This window comes from Lacerta agilis, chromosome 1 (genome assembly GCF_009819535.1).
Source record: "Lacerta agilis isolate rLacAgi1 chromosome 1, rLacAgi1.pri, whole genome shotgun sequence".
Classification (NCBI taxonomy): domain Eukaryota; kingdom Metazoa; phylum Chordata; class Lepidosauria; order Squamata; family Lacertidae; genus Lacerta; species Lacerta agilis.
Window position 1 is genome coordinate 7,475,696 of NC_046312.1, and position 24,776 is coordinate 7,500,471.

The 24,776-nt window shown below is 43.3% G+C and overlaps 1 protein-coding gene across 1 annotated transcript; it reads right to left on the reverse strand.

The window, feature by feature from the left end:
* Positions 1 to 10,007: 10,007 nt before the first annotated feature.
* Positions 10,008 to 19,044, reverse strand: LOC117060414 (potassium channel subfamily K member 16-like). Its single transcript, XM_033172666.1, has 5 exons — positions 18,850 to 19,044; positions 17,347 to 17,467; positions 15,212 to 15,375; positions 12,136 to 12,298; positions 10,008 to 10,174 (listed from the first exon to the last, which is right to left on the reverse strand). Exons 1-5 carry the CDS (start codon positions 19,042 to 19,044, stop codon positions 10,008 to 10,010), a joined length of 810 nt encoding a protein of 269 aa, XP_033028557.1.
* Positions 19,045 to 24,776: the final 5,732 nt, after the last annotated feature.

A 24,776-nucleotide genomic window follows, 5' to 3' on the forward strand; every position in this document is an offset into this window, starting at 1 on the left:
ACAAAGATAGAACATTCTTTATGTATGCCACAACAACTGCTAGGATTTTAATAGCTAAAAACTGGAAAACTGAAGAACTACCAACAGTGGAAGATTGGCAGATGAAGTTGATTGAATACATGGAACTCGCAGAACTGACCGCGAAACTCCGAGACCAGAGGGAAGAAACGGTGCAGGAGGACTGGAAGAAATTCAAAGACTATTTGAAATTACATGAAAAGATACATATTTGAAATTAAAATCAGAGGACATATAAGGCTACAGTAATGTCAGAAGTTAGTTTAAGATAGGATATAAGAAGTAGATAGAAATATGTTATGTTTATTTTTATTAGGATTAAGATTAGAGTAAAATGATGATTATTGTTTATAATGATTAAGATTAGTTGAGAATGATGAGTGTATAATGTTATAAAATTACTAAAGAAGATTAGAAATGAACGCAGAAGAGAGGATGTGAGGAGGTCCCAAAACAATGTTAGGAATATTATAAGGATAGTTAAATAAGTGTTTGTTTGTTAAGATTTTTGTATTTTTGTGTTTTGATTTTTATGTTAATTTTTGTAGTTTTGTAGTATTTTGTAGTGTTTTGTTGTATTTTGTATTTTGTGTGTGTTTTATTGTTAAAATTTAATAAATTCTTATAAAAAAGGAATAAATAATTAGATACCTCAGTTTCGAGCTCACAGTAGGAAACTCTTTTAAGTGCTTCAACAGGGGTTCTCCTGACCTTAAATTGAGGTTCATACAACAAAAAATATTTCGAATATACTGAACCCCATTACGTTTGTTTACAAAAGGGCTATCTAAGTTATGTAACTGTTGGAGAGGCAATTGGTACAATGCTTCTCCAAAACCTTTGTGTTGTTTTTTTTCATTGACATAGTATGACACAGAAACTATCAACAGAACCGTATGGAATAATCTTACATTTACACTCAAAATATCCTTTTGAATTATAACCAGCACATGGAACCTGACAAAAGGACAATATGAGTGGACTTTCTGTGGCATGGCAAATAGATGAAAAATTTGAAAAATAAAAATGAGGCTCCCTTCTACCATTGGATTGAAGACAAACTTGCAAAATGTGAACAACTTGAATATAAATGCAGACTTGCCATGGATAAATTCAAGGATATTTGGAATCCATTCTTACAAATACCGTAATAGGTTAAAATTAAAAATTAAAAAATAGTCCAGTAGCACCTTAGAGACCAACTAAGTTTGTTCTAGGTATAAGCCTTCATGTGCACACACACTTCTTCAGATACACGAGATACACATCTAAAGAAGTATGTGTGCACATGAAGGCTTATACCTAGAACAAACTTAGTTGGTCTCTCTTAGTTGGGCTATTTTTTAATTTTATATTTCGACTGTGTCAGACCCACACAGCTACCTACCTGAATCCATAATAGGTTAAGATCTGGTGAATTATAATAACAGCTCTGTAAAGTATACAGTTTTTGTTTTCCCCCTCTCCTCTCTTTACTTTGCCTTCTACATGGTTTTAAAAAAAAGTCTCTAGAAAATGACATTGCAAGGGAGCTCCCAGATGACAAAACCATATGTGAATATGTTGCTAGAAAAACTAGAAAAAATGAGTATTTTGGAAAATGTGCTTCATGTTGTATAGGTGTCTAAAATAAAAGATTATACTGACTGAAAAAGCAACCCTGTTTAATGACTTCTCATGAAAGTCATTCGGGGTGTTAGGAACACTGCATGTCCAACACATTTTCCCATTCCAGGTTTGGTTTCTTTTCTTTTTTTAAGAAATACAGTTCATTGTGAAACATGGAGGGAGAAAACCAGTAGACTTTGTCATGGTGGAGCTAGTGTGTTTTCCCACATCCATAACCAGCCCAGGGGTCATTTGGAGGAGGGAATTGAAAGGAGGGGAGAGGTCTTTGCTTGGCTCCTCACTCACCCTGACAGGGTCCTTAGAGTCCAATTCTTAAATTACCCACTTCATCAACTCCCTGTATCTGATGGGAGAGTCTCAGTGGTTCCCTTTCACTGGGTAGCTATTTGGGAGGAGAGTTTAACACCCTCTCATGGGCTCTATGAGGTGATGGGTACATTACCCTCTTTTGCTTACCTGGTGCTCTGTGAGGTCACCCCCTCTGTACCTGCTGGGCTGCTGACAGCCAACATGTCTGAGAGGCTGGTAGGAAGATCAGCCCACAATATTTTAGAAATGTACAGGGAGCAAGCTTGATCTATTGTTACGTCGAGCAATGGGAATGCTCATCAGATTTGCAGATGGCACCAAACTGGGAGGGGTAGTTAATGCCACAGAGGAAATAATCAGGATTGGGGGTTGCCATTTGTCCTCTTTTTCCAGGACATGTCCTCTTTTTCATGGGCAGAGTCATCATAGCAATCCATAGTTGACAAATGTGTCCCCTTTTTTGCAACCTTTCACTGAGCCCAAGCTAACAAAATGAATTTCAATGGGGACAAATGTCAGGTTCTGCACTTATGAAGGAAGAAGAAGATGCACAAATATAGGATGAGGGACACCTGGCTTACTAGCATGAGTCAATATTGTGATGCAGCAGCAAAGCTAATGCTATTGTTAAACCTTCAGAATGAATAAATGCTAGGATTTTGATTAATTGGGACAGGGATTAAAACACAAACTGTAGAGCTGTTCCAGACAGGGAATTCCTGTGTTGGCTTATGCAGTTTTTCCAGGTCATTTGGCCAGCATGACTAAGCTGCTTCTGGCAAAACCAGAACAGCACACAGAAGCGCCAATTACCTTCCCACCGGAGCGGTACCTATTTATCTAATTGCACTTTGATGTGCTTTCAAACTGCTATGTTGGCAGGAGCTGGGACCGAGCAATGGGAGCTCACCCTGTCGCGGGGATTCGCACCGTGCCCCTAGGTGTGAACAAACACTGGGGATTTGGGAGGTTGCCAGGGAACCTGCTCTGGGGCAGGGCAAGGGGTTTCTGGGAAGAAGAAGGAGGGGGGAAGGAGAGATCCATTTTGGAGGTATTAGGATGCCTGCACTGCTGCCTCTTGAGCTGACCATAAACATACAAACCAACGTAACCGGCTGATAAATGATAATTCCCATATCACATAATTTTATAAATGCTAATCAAACAAAACACATTCAGACTGACCAAATCAATTGTATGATAAATCAATGTACATGTAATATGTCCATGCTAAAACTCCATAGTAAGTGCGAAGGTTCATGTATGGAGGTTCAAGAGAGGATCCAACAAGTCTGGTCCTGTCTATACAGATCAAATGATAGTTCCAAAGGATGATAGAGCATAATCTGGTGATGATGTATGTAGTATCATAACAATCCAAAGTATAAACATGATGTTCCCACGAGGAATCGGAGCAAACAAAAGGAGAAGCATATCCAGATAATTATCCCTGTTTCGCCATTTGGCTTCATCAGCTGAACAAATACTAAATAATATAAGAAACATGAGGTCAATAATTCAACATATATGTCCAACCTACATAAGGATATAAATATATACATACCAGTTGAAGATAATATACAAGCAGAAACCTTACAGGCACTCTGAAGACTTCAGTAAGAGTTCCTTGTGAACTAAAGATATATATGTATACATACAGGTAAGGCCACTGCAAGTTACAGGTGTTACCAATTATCAAGGTCTTGTAGATGTTCTTAAAGGAATACACAGGCAAAAATATGCTACTGAGAACTAGGACCAGAAATTATATACAATCAGGATCAAAATTATAGACATGCTTGTTGTTGTTCAGTCATTCAGTCGTGTCCGTCTCTTCGTGACCCAATGGACCAGAGCACGCCAGGCACCCCTATCCTCCACTGCCTCCCGCAGTTTGGCCAAACTCGTGCTAGTCGCTTCGAGAACACTGTCCAACCATCTCATCCTCTGTCGTCCCCTTCTCCTTGTGCCCTCCATCTTTCCCAACATCAGGGTCTTTTCCAGGGAGTCTTCTCTTCTCATGAGGTGGCCAAAGTACTGGAGCCTCAACTTCAGGATCTGCCCTTCCAGTGAGCACTCAGGGCTGATTTCTTTAAGGATGGATAGGTTTGATCTTTTTGCAGTCCATGGGACTCTCAAGAGTCTCCTCCAGCACCATAATTCAAAAGCATCAATTCTTTGGCAATCAGTCTTCTTTATGGTCCAGCTCTCACTTCTATACATTACTACTGGGAAAGCCATAGCTTTAACTATACGGAGCTTTACTTATAGTGGTATAGACATGCTTATACCACTATAAATTCACAATAAACAGTCATAATCTACGTCAGTATTTAGCCCAGCAGGATGTAAATGTGAAAAAAATATGTTCAGGATGTGAAAAAATATGTGTGAAAAGTATTCTGTTTCATCAACCTAATTTTCCATTCAATTTCTTGGTTTAATATTTTCGCGTATTGGGACTGCAAGATCTTTATTTCTTTCTGGATTTGTTGGTTTCTCGGGTGACCTCTTAACTTCTTCTCTTTCTCCTTTATTTGGTCCAACAATCTTTCTTTTTCTAAATTTTGTTCCTTCTTCTTTTTGGCTTTTTCCCTTATAAGGAACCCTCTCATCACCGCCTTGCTTGCGTCCCAAACAATTCTTTTCTCCACTTGTGTGTTCAAATTTATCTGAAAATACTCTCTCATCTTCTTTGCAGCTTCTTCCATAACCTTGGGATCTCTCATCAACGCATCATCCATTCTCCATCTAAAAGAATCCTTGGGAAAAATTTTAAGTCCAATTGTACAGCATTGTGGTCTGAACAGGTCTTGGGGCAGATTTCTGCCTTCTGTATTTTAGGTGCAAATACTCTAGAAATCCAAATATAATCTAGCCGTGACCATGACTCTGTAGTTCTGAGAAATACGTTGCCTCGGTTTCTGTTGGGTTCTTCAATCTCCATGCATCTATCAAATCCAAATTGTCCACAATATCAAAGAAGGTTTTAGGCAGTTTCCCTTCATTTGTAATTTTAGCTCTTTGTGACCTGTCCATCAGAGTAGAAACTGCCCCATTGAAATCTCCTAGGCAAACCAAATTGTAATCCAAATAATCCAAAAGCATGTCATGGATCTTTTTATAAAAGATTGACTTTCCATCATTTGGTGCATGAAGTCCCAGAATCAAGTATTTGTCGCCTTGTACCTTGATCTCAATTGCGATATATCTCCCTTCTTCATCTTTGAACAACTGTCTTGGATTATATTTCTCTTTTGCATAAATCACAACTCCTCTCTTCTTGACTTTGTCCGATGATATGAATTCTTGGCCTAATTTTTTATTCTGTAAAATCCTTCTGTGGTGCCGGATTACATGGGTCTCCTGTAAACAAATTAAGTCCAAATTCTTCTTTTCTAGTGCGTGGTATACTCTGTGTCTCTTCGGCCTCTGATTCAGACCGTGAACATTCCATGTCAACATTTTCAACGTCATCTTACTATGCGGTGCCTCCCGTCGCTCCTTCTAGTTCTTCTTCTTCTTCTCCTGGGCCTGATCCCCCTGGTCCAGCTGGGTACTGGTATAGTCTAGCAGGATCCAATGAAGAGCCTATGAAATCTGCTGCGTGTTTATCCAAAAATTTCTTCTTTTCTTCAAATGATCTTATTGTTACTCTTCTTTCTTTGTACTTGAAAGTTAGGCCTTCTGGAAATTCCCAGCTGAAGGGGATCTTTCTTGCTCACAGTTCCGTTGATAGATCATTATAATCAAATTTCCGGTTCAAGAAGTAACGTAGGATGTCCTTGTAAATGATGACAGATTTCTGTTGGACCACCAGGTTGTTCTTATAATGAAGATCTAGAATCTGGTCTCTCTGATATCTATTCTGGAACACTATCATACAGTCATTTACTGTTTTTGAATTCTTCTTTCCCTTGGTTCCAAATCTGTAGGCCTTCACAATAAATGCTGCCAAATCACTTTCTTCCAGCTCCGAGAATGTCGAAAATTCTTGAATTATGTAATCCTTCAAACTGTCTTGCTCCAACTCGGGAAGATTTCTCAATCTTAGGTTCGTCTCTCTATCCTTCAGTTGCAGAAAAGCAAGAGATTCTTGCACGTCTCTTTGTTGAGATTCAAGCCTCTGAATTTTTTCAGGATCAACACTTTCAATTTTATTTTCCACAGTCTTAATTTTTTCTTTAAATTCCTCTGATTCTTTTTTAAGGACTTTAACCTTAAATTTGGAATTTGGACAGGCAGCAGGTTTTAAATTAAATATAAATAAAATTAAGACCTTGGTGAAAAATGTGACAGAACAATATAAAAAGGATTTACAACAAGTTACACATTTATGAATATATAAGAAAGTTAAATATCTGAGGCTGACATCTAAAAATATTAATATATTTAAAGACAACTACTTAAATACTTGGAAATTAATAAAAAGAAATTTAGCGATTTGGGGTAGGATGAATTTACCTTTTTGAGTTAGGATATCAGTCCTAAAAATGAATGTATTGCCAAGAATGTTATTTTTATTCCAGTCAATACTGGTGATCAGCAGTACAGCACACTTTAAGGAATGGCAAAAAGATATCTCTAGATTTATCTGACGGGGGGCAAGAATAAAACATAAATTGTTAATAGATGCTAAAGAGAGAGGAGACTTCGCCCAGCCATACTTCAAATTATACTATGAAGCACCCTGTATTTGCTGGATCCAGGAATGGATAACATTGGAAAATGCAGATATTTTAGATCTAGAAGGACATGATAAAAGATTTGGGTGGCATGCATAGTACTTAAGGTATGAAAAAGCAAAGGTGTATAAAGGTTTTGAAAATCATTTAATAAGAAAATCAATTTTTTTTGTATGGAAAAAATATAAAGGTTATTAGAACAACAACAAAAAAAAACCCTTGCTGGCTTTCCCCTTTAGAAGCAATATTTCTGAAAAATAAAACCTGAATATGAGAAGTAATTGGCCGGCATATATGGAGAGGTGTTAACAGAAGTAGAACATCAGGTGAAATTAAAATATTGTGAGGAGATAAGGGATTTATTAACAGATTGGTTACAGTTTCACCAATTAAATGATATCTCCCAGTATGTTTCCGAGCACAATTCAAAGTGTTGGTGCTGACCTTTAAAGCCCTAAGTGGCCTCAGTCCGGTATACCTGAAGGAGCGTCTCCACCCCCATCGTTCTGCCCAGACACTGAGATCCAGCGCCGAGGGCCTTCTGGCGGTTCCCTCACTGCGAGAAGCCAAGTTACAGGGAACCAGGCAGAGGGCCTTCTCGGTCGTGGCGCCTGCCCTGTGGAACACCCTCCCATCAGAGGTCAAGGAGATAAACAACTACCTGACATTCAGAAAATATCTGAAGGCAGCCCTGTTTAGGGAAGTTTTTAATCAGTGATATTTTAATGTATTTTAATATTTGTTGGAAGCCTCCCAGAGTGGCTGGGGAGACCCAGCCAGATGGGTGGGGTACAAATAAATTGTTGTTGTTGTTGTTGTTGTTGTTGTTGTTGTTGTTGTTGTTGTTGTTATCTTTAAGTCAGACACACACAAAAAGGTTTTATTCGTGAAATATCAAGATTTTTAAAAGATCTGTTAGAAAATAATGTTAAATTATTGTCCAGAATTTATAGCTTGCTTTTAGCGTGGCATACAAAAGATGAACAGGTCAAGTCAGTAATAATAAAATGGGCAAATACCTGCTGGAAATGCAAAGGAAAAGAAGGTGCCTTTTATCATATGTGGTGGACTTGTAAGGTAATGAAAGCTTTCTGGGAAATGATATATAATGGAATTTTTAAAATGCTTTAAAAAACTTTTGTTAAGAATCCAGAAGCTTTTCTATTAGGAATTACAGGTACTGACATCCCAAAGTAAAAGAAAAGACTTTTTATGTATGGAGCAACAGCCGCCCGGATGTTACTTGCCCAGAGATGGAAGAAGACAAAGTCCCTACCAGAGAGGAGTGGCAAATCAAACTAATGGACTATGCCAAAATGGCAAAACTGTGGGCCAGCCTCTATATTGTGGGCCAGTGTTCTTTGAATAGTGTTGAAACAAAATATAGTTCAAACTCAGCATTGGTTGAGATGAAATCTCTCCCTATCCAGATAAATAAATTAGAACACACACCCCGACCCAAAATAATAATAATTTTTTTCAAGGGAAAAAAGAAGAAACAATTTAATGCAGTATCCACAGTGGCTTCCATCTGCAAAATATTGTAGCTTTAATAGAATGTTTTTGTTGTGTGTTTCTCTGGGTATTATAGAAATTACATTTGGCGCCACTTTCAAATCAAAGTCCAACTTCGCCAAGCCTTTCTCTCCTGGCCATTCTGGTCACATCACAAGGGGAGTTCTGTTTCTGCACAATGCGTGTGTCGCTGTCACGTGTGCACATATACTGTATGCGCATATCTCCCTAGCAAAGCTATATTTAGATTATCTTCCTTATGGTGTGTGTTTCATCTCCTCTTTTCTTTGTCTTCTAGTGGAGGCCCGAGGTCTTAAGCATTCAGAATTCCCCACTCCTTGTCCAAAGCAAGGGCCAAGAGACCTTGGCTGTCCTCCTCATTACTATGACCCTAAAAAGGCTGTGAGTTCAGGGATGAAAAAGAGTGGGGTGGAAAAGGTAGGCATATGCAGAAGGGGTTTTTCCTTCTGGTCGTGGCTGGACAGTCTATACCATGGAACTGGAACAGGGAAAGTGACCCAAACAAAAGGACAGATGCCTTCTCCCCAGAGATGTATTCATGCAAACTTCACTTGGCAGTACCTCAGGACATTCTTTCCTCTCAAAACATTCCAAGAGCTTTCTCCTGCAATCCCATATTTCAGAGGCAGTTATACTTCAGGGGTGGCCAACTCCCAGTTTGGGAGCTTGATCTGGCCCCCAGACAATGATTTTCTAGCCCTTCAGAACCCTCCACTGTTTTTGGCGATGGCATATATATATATATAGTGGGTGAGGCTCAGCGCAATATGAGATGTCTTGGGAGGGGGCAGTTTGTACCCCCATCTATCTTTTAATGAGTAGGGATGCAGCTGCCACCTCCACCTCACTGCTCTGGCTGGGGGGTTGTGTCTCTGTGTGTGTCTGCCTGTGTGGGTGTGCACGTGGGCGTTCACACATGCAAGGGTGTGCAGTGCCCACTGGAAGGGGAAACCAATGTGGTCTTCAAGCCAGAAAATTCCACCACCTCCCTCCCACCATACGCGGGGACCCTTTGCCTCTCCTGACGTTGGACGAAAATGCCCATTAGAATCATGGAATCATAGAACTGCAGAGTTGTAAAGGGTCCCGAGGGTCATCTAGCCCAACCCCCTTGCAATGCAGGAATCTCAACTAAAGCATCCATGACAGATGGCCATCCAACCTCTGCTGAAAAACCTCCAAGGAAGGAAAGTCCACCACCTTCCGAGGGAGACCGTTCCACTGCTGAACAGCTTTTCTGTCAGAAAGTTCTACCTGGTGTTGAGTTGGAATCTCCTTTCTTGTGACTTGAAGCCATTGGTTTGAATCCTCCCCTCCAGAGCAGGAGAAAGCAAGCATGCTCTCTCTTCCATGTGACAGCCCTTGAGATATTTGAAGATGGCTCTCATATATCCCTCAGTCCCCTCTTTTCCAGAATAAAAATACCCAGCTCCTTCAACCACTCCTCATAAGGCTTGCTTTCCAGACCCTTGATCATCTTGGTTGCTCTCCTCTGCACACATTCTAGTTTTGAGATTCCAAGTAAGACCCTCCCTTTCTGTCTTTGTTGCTAAAAAATTATCAAAGCACAATACATATCCTGTAATGAAGAGGCATTATAACCCAATGCATGAAAACCCAGCCAATTCACAGTTTATTAGGAATTACTTTAACTTATAGACCAGATAGCCAGTTTTTAAGTAATCAGTTGAATATCACCATGACATATAATTATAAAAAGCTCAGCGGAGGTTCTTGAGTGCAACTATTTTTTATGTCCGTCTCCATCAGAACGCAATGATAAATTCTCTTCCAGTGCAAATGTAGCAGACTGACTCCTTCGGGCCAGTGTTAGTTCTGCCCTCTACTTTCTTTTTGTGAGCTTGCATTTCGATCCTCAGGTGCCAGTAATTTTGATACCAGTTCAAACAACACAGTTATCCAGGCCAGACCCATGACGATCCAAATGGATGCGATCATCCGGTATCCCGGAATATATGTCCTGTCATGCCTCCTCCCTGGAGACACAGAGAAAAGCAACAAGAATGTGTGAGGAGGTGATTTAAAGGACACGCCAACTCAGTTTATCTAAATTTCGTTAGCTCACATTCACACCATACATTTAAAACACATTTCTACCATTGAATTGTGGGAATTGCCAATGTCCTTATAACTGCCTATTCGTGACAGTTTGGGCTCATGATGATGTTTGAGCCTGTAAAGACTTTGGTGTGGTTGCACTACCAAATTTCCAATCAGGGCACATCCTGTAACTTCCTGCTTAATAATAATAATAATAATTTTATTTGTACCCCACCCATCTGACTGGGTTTCCCCAGCCACTCTGGGAGGCTTCCAGCATATATCAAAACATTATAAAACATACAACATTAAGAACTTCCCTATACAGGGCTAGTGTGGTGTAGTGGTTAAGAGCGGTAGTCTCGTAATCTGGGGAACCGGGTTCGTGTCTATGCTCCTCCACATGCAGCTGCTGGGTGACCTTGGGCTAGTCACACTTCTCTGAAGTTTCTCAGCCCCGCTCACCTCACAGAGTGCTTGTTGTGGGGGAGGAAGGGAAAGGAGAATGTTAGCCGCTTTGAGACTCCTTCCGGTAGTGAAAAGCGGGGTATCAAATCCAAACTCTTCTTCTTCTTCTTCAGATGTCTTCTAAAGGTTGTATAGTTCTTTATCTCCTTGACATCTGATGAGAGGGTGTGCCATAGGGAGGATGCCACCACCCAGAAGGCCCTATGCCAGTTTCTCTGTAACCTCACTCTTTGCAGTGAGGGACCAGCCAGAAGGCCCTCAGAGGTGGACCTCAGTGTCCAGGCTGAAAAATGGGGGTGGAGTTGCAGTTGCTAGCCAAGAGAATAATGCAAAGTCACTGTCCAGGAAAACGTACTGGGCATTTTCTTTTCTTTCATGTTTGATGCATCCAGCCCAACCCTCTGCAATGCAGGAATCTCAGCTAAAGCATCCATGACAGATGGCCATCCAACCTCTGCTTATAATATCCCAAGGAAAGAGAGTCCACCACCTCTCATGGGAGTCTATGCCTCTGCCGAACTGCTCTGTCAGAATTTTTTAATGAATGTTTAAATCTCCTTTCTTGTAACTTGAAGCCATTGCTTTGAGTCCTACCTTCAAGAGCAGGAGAGAACTCAAGTTCTCATGTTGACTAATGTTAAGATTGTGGTCCACCAAGACCCCTAGATCCTTTTCACATGTACTGCTAGTAAGCCAGGTGTCCCCCATCCTATATTTGTGCAGCTGGTTCTTCCTGACTAAGTGCAGAACCTGACATTTGTCCCTATTGAAATGCATTTTGTTAGCTTGTGCCCAGTTCTCCCATCTGTTAAGGTCATTTTGAATTGTGATTCTGTCTTCTGTGGCATTAGCTACCCCTCTAAGTTCAGTGTCATCTGTACATTTGAGAAGCATCCCCTCAATTCATTCTTCCAAGCATTTATAAAGAAGTTGAACAGCAACAGGACCAGAACAGAACCTGGTAGCACCCTACTTATCACTTTTTTCCAGGACGTCGAGGAAAAATTAATGAGTACTCTTTGGGATAGCTTCTCTAAATCCGGAACTGTTCTTGGAAAATAGGGATACTTGGAGGGTCTGTACTTGAGACAGGGGTGGAGGAAGAGGGGGGCGGTGGGGTTCCATCATGGCTGCCCCCCTCCCTCGTTGGGCTCACTGCCCCTGCAGGTGGTGACCCTGCCCCCAGGACACATGCCAGCCCTGCCCCTGCCTGCTCTCTGCCCCCGGTGCTGGAGCATGAAGCTCTACATGGTTTGGGTTCCAAATTATAATAATTGCAAGTCATCATTTTGGATGAAATCTCAACTGAAATTTCATATTCTTCAGTAGAACAGATTGGTTGCCACCAGTACCTTGAGGCCACAAATGACTTAGCTTTATCTGTAGAACCAGTTAAGCTCACAATATGAAAGTATTTTGAAAGCCTTACCTATTAGATAGTCTCCAAAACCAATGGTGCTGAGTGTAATAAATGTATAATAGACAGCCTCATGATAAGTCCAGCCCTCCATCCATTGAAAGAGGAACGATGGCAAAATAAGAAACATTATAAGTCCCAGAATCACAAACACAAAAATGTATCTTGCTGATTTCTGAAAGAAAGCAAAAAGAAAAAGGAAAGGAAAAGGCAGGTTTGATGCAACAGAGCTCAGTTTTCTTGGCTTCCAGCCATGCACAGGGATTTTAGGCTGCATTAATAGATAAATAACAATAATTCCACCCCAGTTAGACTTCATCTGGAGCACAATACCCAGTTCTACATTCACATGCATTGGTCTGTCGTAATCCCGTGTTAACTTGGCAAACTTGATTTTCTAAACATTGAAAAAGTGGTGATGGTTCAATCTTTGTTCAGTTGTACATTGTTGCATACACCCTTGCACCCACAAAGATTTTGGAGAATTAAGAACAATACATTCCATGAATTTGAGAAAACATATTTTGCCGATTTATCCCAGAGCCATTTTCACTAAAGGCAAAAATCTGTGCTTCTTGAAACAAGTAATTTGGGGAGTTTCTCTCATTCCTTTTTGAAGGCAGAGCTCGAATTTGTCTTCCTCAATTATTTAGAGGGCATAATGCACATGTCTAATTTATTCTTGTCTTCCTCCTAATATAGAAGCAGCTAATTATACTGTGACTAGTGGTTTCAGCCCGTTAAAATAACGGGCGCTAGAACATATGTGGTGAATTTTTTTAAAAAACTCACTTTTTAAAAATATTTCTTCTTTTTTGTGGGGGGGTGGGGGGGTTAGAAAATCCACCAACCTGGTTTCCCAGTCCTGGAGTCGACTAAAACGAAATGCAACTTCTTCCAAGAGTTGAGCAAAGCTCCCCAACCCCAGCAACATTCTGCTTAACTGAGCAATGATTAGGAAAGGGTTAAGAAGCCTGCTCTGTGCACCTTTGGCTCCAGAGGCACACCCCCTCCGGCCAGGAATGAATGAAGTGGCCGGATTCCGGAGTGGCCCCGGCTTTTCAGCTTTCCCCCCCCCCCAGGCTTTTCAGGGTGGGGAGAAGGAGAAGAGGCTGCTGCCTCCGTAGCTTCCTTAAGAGTATTTGCAGCCTGCCTTTTAGAGGAAGAGACAGAGGGCGGGGGTGCTGTGGATTTTGTTCCGTTGTATTTTTTTTTAAACCCGGCTGCCTAACCGCGCGCCCTGCAGCCTCTCCTCGCCATTGCTAACCAACTCCGCGGCCCTAGCAACAGAAGGCCGCTCCCCCCCCACCAGCCCCGGCTTTTCAGCTTTTTTTCCCAGGCTTTTCACGGTGGGGAGGAGAAGGGGAAGAGGCTGCTGCCTCCACAGCTTCCTTAAGAGTTTTTGCAGCCTGCCTTTTAGAGGAAGAGACGGGGGGGGGGGTGCTGTGGATTGCGACTGCCGAGGCCGCCCCCCCCCCAAGACAGCGTTTTTTTCCGGGGTTTTTTTTTTTTAAGCGGTCGGTTGCCCCCTCAGCGGCCCGGGAAAGCCGCCTGCGCTAACTGTGAGCTCTGGGACACCCAACTCTCTCACCATGGGCTTGTCGAAAACCGGCGGGCTGTTCTCCATGCTGCTGCCTCCTCCTGCTCCTCCGCCAGTCCGGGCTTCAGAGGGGGCTGCAGCAAAGTTCGGCAGGTGACAGGCAGGCCGGGCTTCTGCAACCCTCGCCGCCGCCTCAAACCCGCCCCCCCCTCTCACTGGCCCAGGGGCGCAGCTTGGGGGTCTGCCTCAGGTTCCCACCGTGAGCGCCTTCCTGGCTCCCGGCAGCTCCAGCTCCGCGCGGGGCGGCCCGTACTGGCGGCCGCCTCCGTCTTTCCCCTCCCGCTGCCATTCATTTGCTCAGCCCCGAGAGGAGCGAGACGCTGCAGCCGCCTCTCTCGGCCGCACAGTCGGAGGCGCCGGAACCCTCGGCGCTGCAGGTGATTTGCCGCGCTCCGCCGCCACCGAGGGAGAGACACCGGGCCGCTTCCTAAGCGCGCTTCATCCGGGGCAGAGAAAAAAGGAGCCACCGCTGCCACGTCCCGTTTTGCCCTCCCTCCCTCCGTGTCTGGCGCGCTGCACAATGGTGGTGGGGGGGGCACAGCCACCGCCGCGACTTCCAGGCTCCGGCAGAGGAGAGGCCGCGGCCTGCAAGAGCGGAGCAAGGAGGGAAGTGGGGGTGGTGGTGGAAGCGGAGGTTGCGATCGAGTGGGGGCCTCCGGAGCATCGGCGCTCCGCGGGGTGGGCTGCTCTGGGCCGCTTCCGGGCCGCTAGGCCTCGGGACTCTCGTTGTAGCAGCAGCAGCAGCGTGACCTCCCTCATCGGCCTCCCCAATCTTCTGGAGAGCTGACGTTCCATTTCAACGGCCCCGCTTCAACTGCCACCGCTGCTCCTGGCCCGATGTCTCTCCATCCAATCCCTGTGTCCCTGGGGCACATGCGCAGTAGCGCAAACCCAGAGACACACGGCCTGGACGCAGAGACACTTGCATTTTATATATATAGATACCTCGGTACAATCTTAATGCATTCTGGAGGTCCGTTCTTAACCCAAACCGTTCTTAAGCTGATGTACCACTTTAGCTAATGGGGCCTCCCGCTGTAAAATATAATAGATAAATGAAGAGATCTGTTGGATCAGGCAAGGGCCCATCTAGTTGAGGATCCTGTTCTCATCGAAGGTGACCAGATGCCCACAGGAAGAAGAAGAACAAGAACAGGAGGAGGAGGAGGAGTTTGGATTTGATATCCCGCTTTATCACTACCCGAAGGAGTCTCAAAGCAGCTAACATTCACCTTTCCCTTCCTCCCCCACAACAAACACTCTGTGAGGTGAGTGGAGCTGAGAGACTTCAGAGAGTATGACTTGCCCAAGGTCACTCAGCAGCTCCATGTGGAGGAGTGGAGACACGAACCCAGTTCCCCAGATTACGAGTCTACCACTCTTAACCACTACACCACACTGGACCTGAGTGCAGCAGCAGTCTATGTCGGCCTCAGTCTTGTGACTGATAAGATTAGAAATCATCTCTAGATAAAGTAACTGAATTACCTTTCTTTCTTTCCCATACACTATCTCTGTACAGTATTTGAAGATTCCTGAGACTAAAAAGCCAATATGGTTCAAGCAGATGAGGTAGAAGGGGATTCCAAAGAGAGCAAAAATAACACAAAAGATCTGACCTTCTTTTGTTCGGGGACAGAGGTATCCATAGCCTGTTGAAAGATTAAGAAAGGGTTGAAAAGGATGTCAGCAACTGTCGATCTGCCAATTACCTTCAGATTTTCCAGTTCTTCAAAATTTGTGATACAGTTACTGGATTAAAAAATGAATTACAAAATACTCATTTATTTTGGGATAAATTTAGAAATGTATTTGATGATATGTCTTTGGTGATGAAATTGGGCATGCAAGGAGCATCTTAGATAGAGGAACCACCATCGTGCCCAGATACCCCATAATAGCCCTGCAGTGAGGAGAGAACAGAGTTCATTCATCACCACCATGGCTAAAATCAGTTGCAATTCCCAAGTCTCTAAGGACTTTAATAATACTCTTAGAATTTGATTCCCCCCCCTCTCTCTCTCTCTGTGTGTGTGTGTGTGTGTGTGTGTGTGTGTGTTTCCTCTTTTCTTTTCTTTTACTTTATATTAGTTTGGTTTTTATTGCATTGTATGTTGAAAAGTTTCAATAAAAAGCAGCATGCTCCGTGCATCTGTAAGGACCAGACCGAGTTGTTTTCAGCTGAGATCCTATGAAGATTTTGCCAAGCACCAGGAATAATCAGAGAACCAATTAGAAAACTAATATTATCTATTGATCCAAATTCACAAGTGGACGGAGCCAAGAAATGAAGCCTCCTGGGTTACCTCAAAGGCTGAGAAACAGATAAGCCCTTTTCTTGTGTCTCAGAAGCTGCAGCTTTATGGCCTGAACTCGAAGTACGGATTATTTTATCCCTAGCACACTTGAATCAACCGTTTGTGCTTCACACCAGAAAGCTTCACTAGAGCTTTCCAAACTGTGTGTCGCGACACGTTAGTGTGTCGGCTGCAGTGTGCAGGTGTGTCATGCAAATACTGGAAAGCGGTTAGTTTAACCACCAGTTTGCTAGTAAAACTGAATTACCGTGTCACAAATTGATGCATGTATAAAAAGTGTGTCACCAACATGAAACGTTTTGAAAGCTCTGGATTAAACAATGTTAATAAGGAAGGTTCTCCCACTCATTCAGTGCATGGTTTTCTGCATTGAAGGCATTCATCCAGACCAAAGGGGTGTGTGGTTTCGTGCATATTGTATAGCTTACTGGAAGGAAGTTGCAATCCTATGCAAATATATTGGGGAGCAAGTCCCACCGAATGCATAGGGTTGTGCTGAAAGAGACGGATTTGCATTGGGAGACTGGCATGTTGTCAGTTGCAGCTGGTGGGATTTGAACTCGTTTCCTAGCCCAACTGCTTTCCACAGGGTAGTTTTAATAATAGGTTGGCCCCAGAAAGGTGGGGAATAAATAACTAATCAGGGAATGGTCTTGTTGCGCATATAATTAATGAACTATTTATTTGGCCAGAAAGGGGAAGACAAAAATGAGATGTGAAGAATGATGAAGGAGCAAAAGCAAAGCCTGCAACTTAACACAATTTATCTAAGCGAGAGAAGTTGAATGTGTGAGAGTGTGTGAGCTTTCAGCGTTAATAAAAGCTCAGCAGTGCGTCCTGCATCACAGATGACGCTGCATAACATCCGGGTATTATGTACGAGTCTCTGTGTAACATGATGTGTATCAGGTTGTAAATCAGTCTGTCTTCAGCTTCCAGGCAAGATGGGAGTGTTCTCTCCTGGCTGGGAGCCCTTAACAATAAATCTTCCTTTTTAATGAGACGGAGTTTGTCGTGATTAATTGCCAGAGCTAAATACAGATGCTAGCTACTGCTTTCGCTTTCCGCTTTGAAACTCTGCTTTAAAAAAAAAAGAAAGAAACTCTGCTTTGAAGAAGAAAGGGGAAAAGACTTTTAAACGCACTGCGGAAGTGTGCTGGACTTAGTGTGTGTCGCAGCAAGAATGCCCGTGGTCATGAAGGACTTTTGCATCTCATGACTCTGCGACGTTAACTAGAACGTAAACACTGAACAGAATGCCCTGCATATTATATTCGGGGAGAAGCCAGAACCAAATGACAGTACCTACTGTGGCTAACATACTGCCCACGAAGAAGAAAGAATTAGAGAAATCCCAGCTGCCTTGTTTGTCATGAGGTTGTCTTCCTACTGGATCTATTCCCATCTCAACAGCGGTTATCAGTTTCTGCAATTGAAGGCAAGACTCAGTTTGAATATTGCAACAATAAGAATAGCCCCTCCTCTGATTATCACCAGATACCGCCAACCAAATCACAATCCATTTAAAAGGGAAGTCCTTCTGGATCAGTCCAGCACATTCCTCCCCCAGTGGCCAGCCCAATGCTAATGGGAAGCCAACAAAAAGACCTGAGCACAACAGCCCTCCCCTCACTTGTCACCCCCAGTAACCGGTAGGCATAGGGCATGTACACTTTCTTTTTCTCCACTCTTCCCAGGCAAAGGCCCACACTCCAAGGGGTGCTTGTTGTGGTTTGCACCAAGCTTTCCCAGTGAACACTGTGATGTATGTTTGAGTTGTTGAGAGTGATGCAGCGACTTCACTCTCAAAGTTTAGTGATAAAGTAGACTCCTTACACAAGACTTGAAGGCGAGTCTTGACTTCTCAGGATGGCAACAAGGGCTTTTTTTTCAGCCGGAACTCTCTGGAACTCAGTTCCGCCACCTATCAAGTAGGCACTTTTGCCATTAGAGGAGAAGGAAGGAGGTGTTCGTGGTGAGTTCTGGGAACTTCCGGAACTTCTTTTCCTAGAAAAATAGCACTGATGGCAACCGTATAACAAGCTGCATTGTTTAAATATCAAGCCAATCGGAAACCACGCCTTTGTTTTCGAACCGTTTCGGGAGTCAACAGACTACCAAAACAGATGAAGTTCCACAACCAAGGTTCGAATGTACAAGTATTAACAAAAACCCGCTCTTTACAGCTGAATTGGAAACGTAAATTTGGGCTTTCCATGGCAATGATTCAGCTTTTCTGTGAACTTAATTGGAGTCACCTGTTTTGCAGCTGCTACATGACGTATGTTCTCCTTTGCCCAATTTATTCTTTGCAAAATACGTTTCCCATCAAATACAGCACAAATACGAACAAAAACCTGCTCTTTATAGCTGAATCAGAGCAAACATCAATTTGGGTTTGCAATGGATTGCCATTAACAAGCTGATTTTCACGAAGAAAGCCCCAGAGCAATGAAATGGTGCTCAGACATGGAGCTTTAAATCATTGCCATGCCTGGAAAGAGTGGAGGAAAGCTCAGTGTGGATAAGCCCATGCTGCCTCCAACAGTGTTGGCAGAACACAGCCATAATGGCTAGTAGCCATTCATTATCTTATCCTCCATCAATCTGCCTAATCCTCCATGGGGATAAAATTTCACATGCAGAAGGAAGGGTGAGTCCTTATGGCTTTATGCTGGCCACTGATTCTGTCCCCACCTTGATTCCCACCTCCTCAACTGCATTTCCCCCATATATACTTTCTGACCTCTTAACCTCTGGTGTCATGCCATGGTCATCGCTTTTGGTCTTGCTAAAGTAATGCCTTACCACTATGAAAAACTCCACCTCTTCTCGGCTGAGAGAGGTGTAGTTCTTAAAAAAATCCTCTTTCATGCGATAAATTTCATCTTTTACAAATCTGTGGTGATCGTTCTCCAGAATCTCGAAGACAAAGGAACCCATCACCACGTACGTCATGTAGCCAGCCAGCAGCAGTATGCCCTGTGCCCTGCTGACACGCATGTCGTCCTGTGTAGGAATGAGAGCAAAGGGAGAAGCAGACAAGAGCAACTATAACTATACCAACACAGCTACCTACCTGTAACTAGAAAAAAATGAGTATTTTGGAAAATGTGTTTCATGTTGTATTGGTGTCTAAAATAAAAGATTATATTGACTGTGAAAAAAAAAAAGGATTGCTTCAAGGACTTCTCAGGAAATTCGGTCAGAGTGTTAGGACACTGAATGTCAAAATAAATTTTTCCTTTCCAGGTTTTGTTTTGTTTCTTAAGAAATACAGTTCATTGGGAAACATGGAGGAAGAAAACCAGTAGACTTTGTCATGGTGGAGCTAGTGTGTTTTCCAACATCCATAACCAGCCCAGGGGTCATTTGGAGGAGGGAATTGAAAGGAGGGGAGAGGTCTTTGCTTGGCTTCTCACTCACCCTGACAGGGTCCTTCGATCCCAAAGCCTCTTAAATGATCCACTTCTTCAACTCCCAGTATGTGAAGGGAGAGTCTCAGTGGTTCCCTTTCACTGGGTTTGGCACCCTCCCATGGGCTCTATGAGGTCATGGGTACATTACCCTCTTTTGCTTACTTGTTCCTCTGTGAGGTCACCCCCTCTGTACCTGCTGGGCTGCTGACAGCCAACATGTCTGAGAGGCTGGTAGGAAGATCAGCCCACGATATTTTAGAAATGTACAGGAAGCAAACCTGATCTATTGTTACGTCAAGCAATGGGAATGCTCATCAGATTTGCAGGTGGCACCAAACTGGGAGGGCAGCTAATACAGAAAGAAGCAGAATTTAGGGTAGCCATTTGTCCTCTATTTCATGGGCAATGTCGTCATAGCGATCCATAGTTAAAAGTTGAAAGTTGACAAAAGTTTCCTCTTTTTTACAACCCTACACTGAGCCCAAAGCTAACAAAATTGATTTCAATAAGAACAAATTTTAGGTTCTGCACTTAAGAAGGAAGAACAAGATGCACAAATATAGGATGTGGGACACCTGGCTTGCTAGGATTTTGATTAATTGGGATATGGATTACAACATAAACTGCAGAGCTGTTCCAGACAGGGAATTCCTGTGTTGGCTTATGCAAATCAACCTGGCTGACCTACAGCTATCAAGAGTACAATAGGGGCTATTAACAATGCAAGGGAACTTCCCTCTTGCCCATAAAGGTAAAGGTAAAGGACCCCTGACAGTTAAGTCCAGTCTTGAATGACTCTGGGGTTGTGGCACTCATCTCGCTTTTCTGGCCGAGGGAGCTGACGTTTGTCCGCAGACAGTTTTTCCAGGTCATTTGGCCGGCATGACTAAGCTGCTTCTGGCGAAACCAGAGCAGCGCACAGAAACACCAATTACCTTACCGCCGGATTGGGGAGGTTGCCAGGGAACCTGCTCTGGGGGAAGGCAAGGGGTTTCTGGGAGGAAGAAGGAGAGTGGAGGAGAGATCCATTTTGGAGAGAGAGGCAGAAGGATGCTTGTACTGCTGCCTCTTGAACTGACCATGCCATAAGATCTGGACTCCTTCCATGCAGACTAGTGGTGGAAATAGCTGAATAAACCCTATTTCTTAAAGTACGACAGTTTCCACCGTTTCTCCTATTCTCCAAAGTGACTCTAGGCTACATCAACAGAAGCATAGTGTCCAGATCATGAGAAGTAATAAATGTATCAAGAGATCAAAAGACTAAAAGCCAAGCCTGATGAAGAACTGTTGAAGAGAGCCATCTTTACATTCAGGAGGAGCCAGCCATTGAAGCATGCTCACCATAGAGGTTGCCCAGCCCCCTGCCAGCATCACCTACACTGGCTGGCAGAAGCACTCCAGGGTTTTTAGTCTGGAACATTTAGCATTTAAAGCATGTGTCCTGCCACTGAGGTGAGACACTTCTTCATCTCTTGAGTAAAGCAGGATGTAAGAGACCCTAATAGCTGATCTCTGTTCTTTGGGACCTGTCACCATTGCTTTGCCTTCCTCCTCACGAATGAGAGGAGGGATGCATAAAGAGAAATGCACTCCCAAAGGTGTTTGCTAAAACCTTGTGTGAAGGACACAGCTTTGCTTCAGTTTTGCCATTGCCTCTACCTTTTGCTCATCAGGCTCTGGGACCTCAACCCTATGTGTACAGTGGTGCCTCGCAAGACGAAATTAATTCTTTTCGTCTTGCGGAAATTTCGTCTTGTGAGGCACCGTTTCCCATAGGAACGCATTAAAATTTAATTAATGCGTTCCTATGGGGGGGAAAGCCCGGGGGCGCCGACCGGCCGCGTTTTAAAGCTGCAGCGAGTTAGCAAAATTTGCAAAGGAAAAGGCACGTAAAATAAGATATTGATTTGCTTGAAATTGAAACATCAAAGAGACTTAAATTTCAGCATCACATTTAACATTTTTCAAAGTGATTTCTGTGCTAAAACTGTGTTCTGTTTGAGAAAATAAGTCAGAAATTGTTTTATGACTTGTTTTCACAATTTTTAAAAAATAAATTAACAATTTCAAATTCTGTGCTTTTCATTCTTCCAATAATACATCTGTGTTTGAAATAAGATTGGCCGGGGGGGGGGGGCGGGCGCCAGAAGGTAATCTTGCCTAGGGCGCAAAAAACCCTAGCACCAGCCCTGGTGGCAACCCCCTGGTGGTTGCCTTAAGCAGCCTGATTGCATTCCCAGCAGTTGTTCTGGGTTCAGAAGAAAAAGGTTTTTTTCTTAAAGTGACTCCTTTAAAACAACTAATGTAAAACAAACTTTATCCATACACAGGTGTTGTACGTACATAGTTTGTTTTACATTAGTTGTTTTAAAGGGGTCACTTTAAGAAAACCTTACAACAACAACAACAACAACAACAACAAGTTTATTAAATTTGTGAGGTCCATGCCTTTACACAAAATACCATAAAACATTGTTAAAAAGATAAACAATAAAATTATTAAAATAAGTTAAAATTCATGCCGCGCTGTCCCAGCAAAGGAGACTACCCAAACCCCCCCCCCCCCATTCAGGAAAGAAGATACAACAACAGGTTAGGAGAGCAATGGGAGGGACCTCACCACTTCATCCAGGAACCATACCCTAGTTTTCATAGCCTTCACCACAAAGACCACTACCACGTGGGAAATCCGTGGGTCAGCGTCCACCAGCAAAAACTTTACTTGGTCCTCAGAGTTGACTATTGATTTGGGAATAGTTTGTAACATCACATCCCTGAAGGCCGAGTAGATGGGACAGTACAACAAGTAATGGTTCTCTTTGGTTCTCATGTGGCAAGGACATAAACGGTGCTCTACCGGGATTTTTGTATATCTGCCTGACAGATAGGCCGTAGGGATAGTTTGAAAACGGGCCATGGTGAAAGCTCTCTGAAGGGTGGGATCGATAATATTCGCCAAGTAATTGGCGCAGGTTTTGACTGTTTTCAGTCGGGGAAACCAGTGGGAGGACCCTGGGTTCTGTATTTTTGTGATGTCTAACAGGGCGTCTCTCTCCAGGATCCATTCCCGAACTTTGTCCGGGCTCCACAGTTTGAGAGTATTAAACTCCGGTAGGGTGTATCTAACCAGGATCTCAGATAGGTTTTGACGCCAAGTGGTGTTCTTTTGAAGAGATACAAAGGCTTGTTTGGCCAATAAGGTGTTCAAAGTGTTTGCAAGGTTGATGTAAAATCGTAGGAATCTTAAGTGGGCCCTGGCAGACACAGAAGGTAATCCAACCTCCACCCTCAAGAAAACTGCCGGGGTTCCTTGAGGAAGGCCTAGAATCCTCTTGAGATAATAATTTTGCAAAATTTCAAGCCGTTCTAACAGCCTCTGGTTCCACCCCCAGAGTTCTACCCCATATAACATCTGGGGAATAGCTTTCCCAACAAAAGCTCTTAATGCCGGGATCACCAATTGTCCTCCCCGGGTATGAAAGAAACTAAGCAGGACACCAATTGTTCTTCGTGTTAGGAGGGTTACAGCCTTAAAGTGGGCTAGCCAACTAGATGTAGCCTGGAATGTAACACCCAGATATTTTAAAAAAGGGCACTGTTCAATTACATGTTCATCTAAAGACCATCTAAAAGTGTGGCGAGCTCTAGTGAACACCACAATTTTTGTTTTGTCGTAGTTTATCTTTAGTGAGTTATGAGAACAGTAGGCTGCGATCCCCTCCAACATGCTGCGTAAGCCTCTTTGGGTGAGTGCCATTAAAGCCATGTCATCGGCATATAACAATATATTCAGACGTTTGCCTTCGAGGGCTGGAGCCGATGACTTGTACTTTGCCATGTACTGGACAATGTCGTTTATATAAAAATTAAAAAGAAATGGGGCTAGCAGGCATCCCTGTTTGACCCCTTTCCCCAATGGCAGTGGATCCGTAAGAGTTCCCGATGGCCCAGTTCTAATTTTAACTGTAGTATCTGTGTGTAACTCTCTGAGAATTTTTAAAAGTCGTCTGTCAATATCCGTTTCATATAATTTTTTCCATAGTCTATCTCTACAGATTGAGTCAAAGGCAGATGTCAAGTCTACGAAGGCCACAAAGAGTCTGCTCTTACACACTTTTGAATATTTAGCTATCAGGGACTGTAATACCATACAGTGACCTATCGTATTGTGGCCCTTTCTAAATCCTGCCTGTTCCTGGTTGAACAGGTTAGTGTGGTCCGCCCAGTCTACCAACTTATTTAATAGGTACTGGGTATAAAGTTTGTATGCGATGTCCAGAAGGCTTACAGGGCGATAGTTTGCTGGATCTTGAATATCTCCCTTCTTGTAAATAGGGGCTACCACACTTAGTTTCCAGTTTGCTGGAATTTTACATGTGTTGTTTATTGCCGTAAAAAGTTTGGCCAAAAAGATGGCCCACCATTGGGCGTTTGATTTAAACACCTCAGGGGGGATCATATCATCACCAGGAGCTTTGCCATTTTTTAATGTTTTAATTAGCTGTAGGCACTCTGATTCCGTAACAGGATCCCAGCTAGCTAGATGATCATTCTTCAATGGGAGGGACGGACTCGAATTAGCAGTATTTGAGGGTGTGTATAACTGGGAAAAGTGTTGAGAGCACACATCAGATGAGATACTGTTGTTTACAATTTTTCCTTTGGATGAGACTCCCGGTGCTATTATGTCCCAAAATTTTCTATCGTCTCGCAGTTAGAAAATTTTGGGACATAATAGCACAGGGAGTCTCATCCAAAGGAAAAAACCTTACAGCTGCAGATTGCTGTCACCTGTTACCAAAATCTATGCTGCGTCTTTCTATATAATCTTGCAGCAGTTGTTGTTTCATTAGTTTCATTCAACTTTTCCGTGCTGAAATGTCACAACCTGAACAACCATGGCTTGCCCCCCCCCCCGTTTTGATCCTGGGTACGCCCCTGCCAAGAGACCTTGGCTGCCCTCCTCATTTTCAACTTCGCTCCGATTATTGTTGTTGTTCAGTCGTTCAGTCGTGTCCGACTCTTCGTGACCCCATAGACCAGAGCACGCCAGCCACTCCTCTCTTCCACTGCCTCCCGCAGTTTGGCCAAACTCATGCCAGTCGCTTCGAGAACACTGTCCAACCATCTCATCCTCTGTCGTCCCCTTCTCCTTGTGCCCTCCATCTTCCCCAACATCAGGGTCTTTTCCAGGGAGTCTTCTCTTCTCATGAGGTGGCCAAAGTACTGGAGCCTCAACTTCAGGATCTGCCCTTCCAGTGAGCACTCAGGGCTGATTTCTTTAAGGATGGATAAGTTTGATCTTTTTGCAGT

Excerpts from the sequence above, each read along its gene's own strand:
- LOC117060414 (XM_033172666.1), bottom strand. The coding sequence starts at position 19,044 with ATGCGTGTCAGCAGGGCACAGGGCATACTGCTGCTGGCTGGCTACATG. Across the intron at positions 12,299-15,211 it reads TGTATGGGAAAGAAAGAAAG|AAATCAGCAAGATACATTTT; the intron begins GTAATTCAGTTA and ends GCTTTCTTTCAG. Across the intron at positions 10,175-12,135 it reads TTTTGGAGACTATCTAATAG|GGAGGAGGCATGACAGGACA; the intron begins GTAAGGCTTTCA and ends CTGTGTCTCCAG.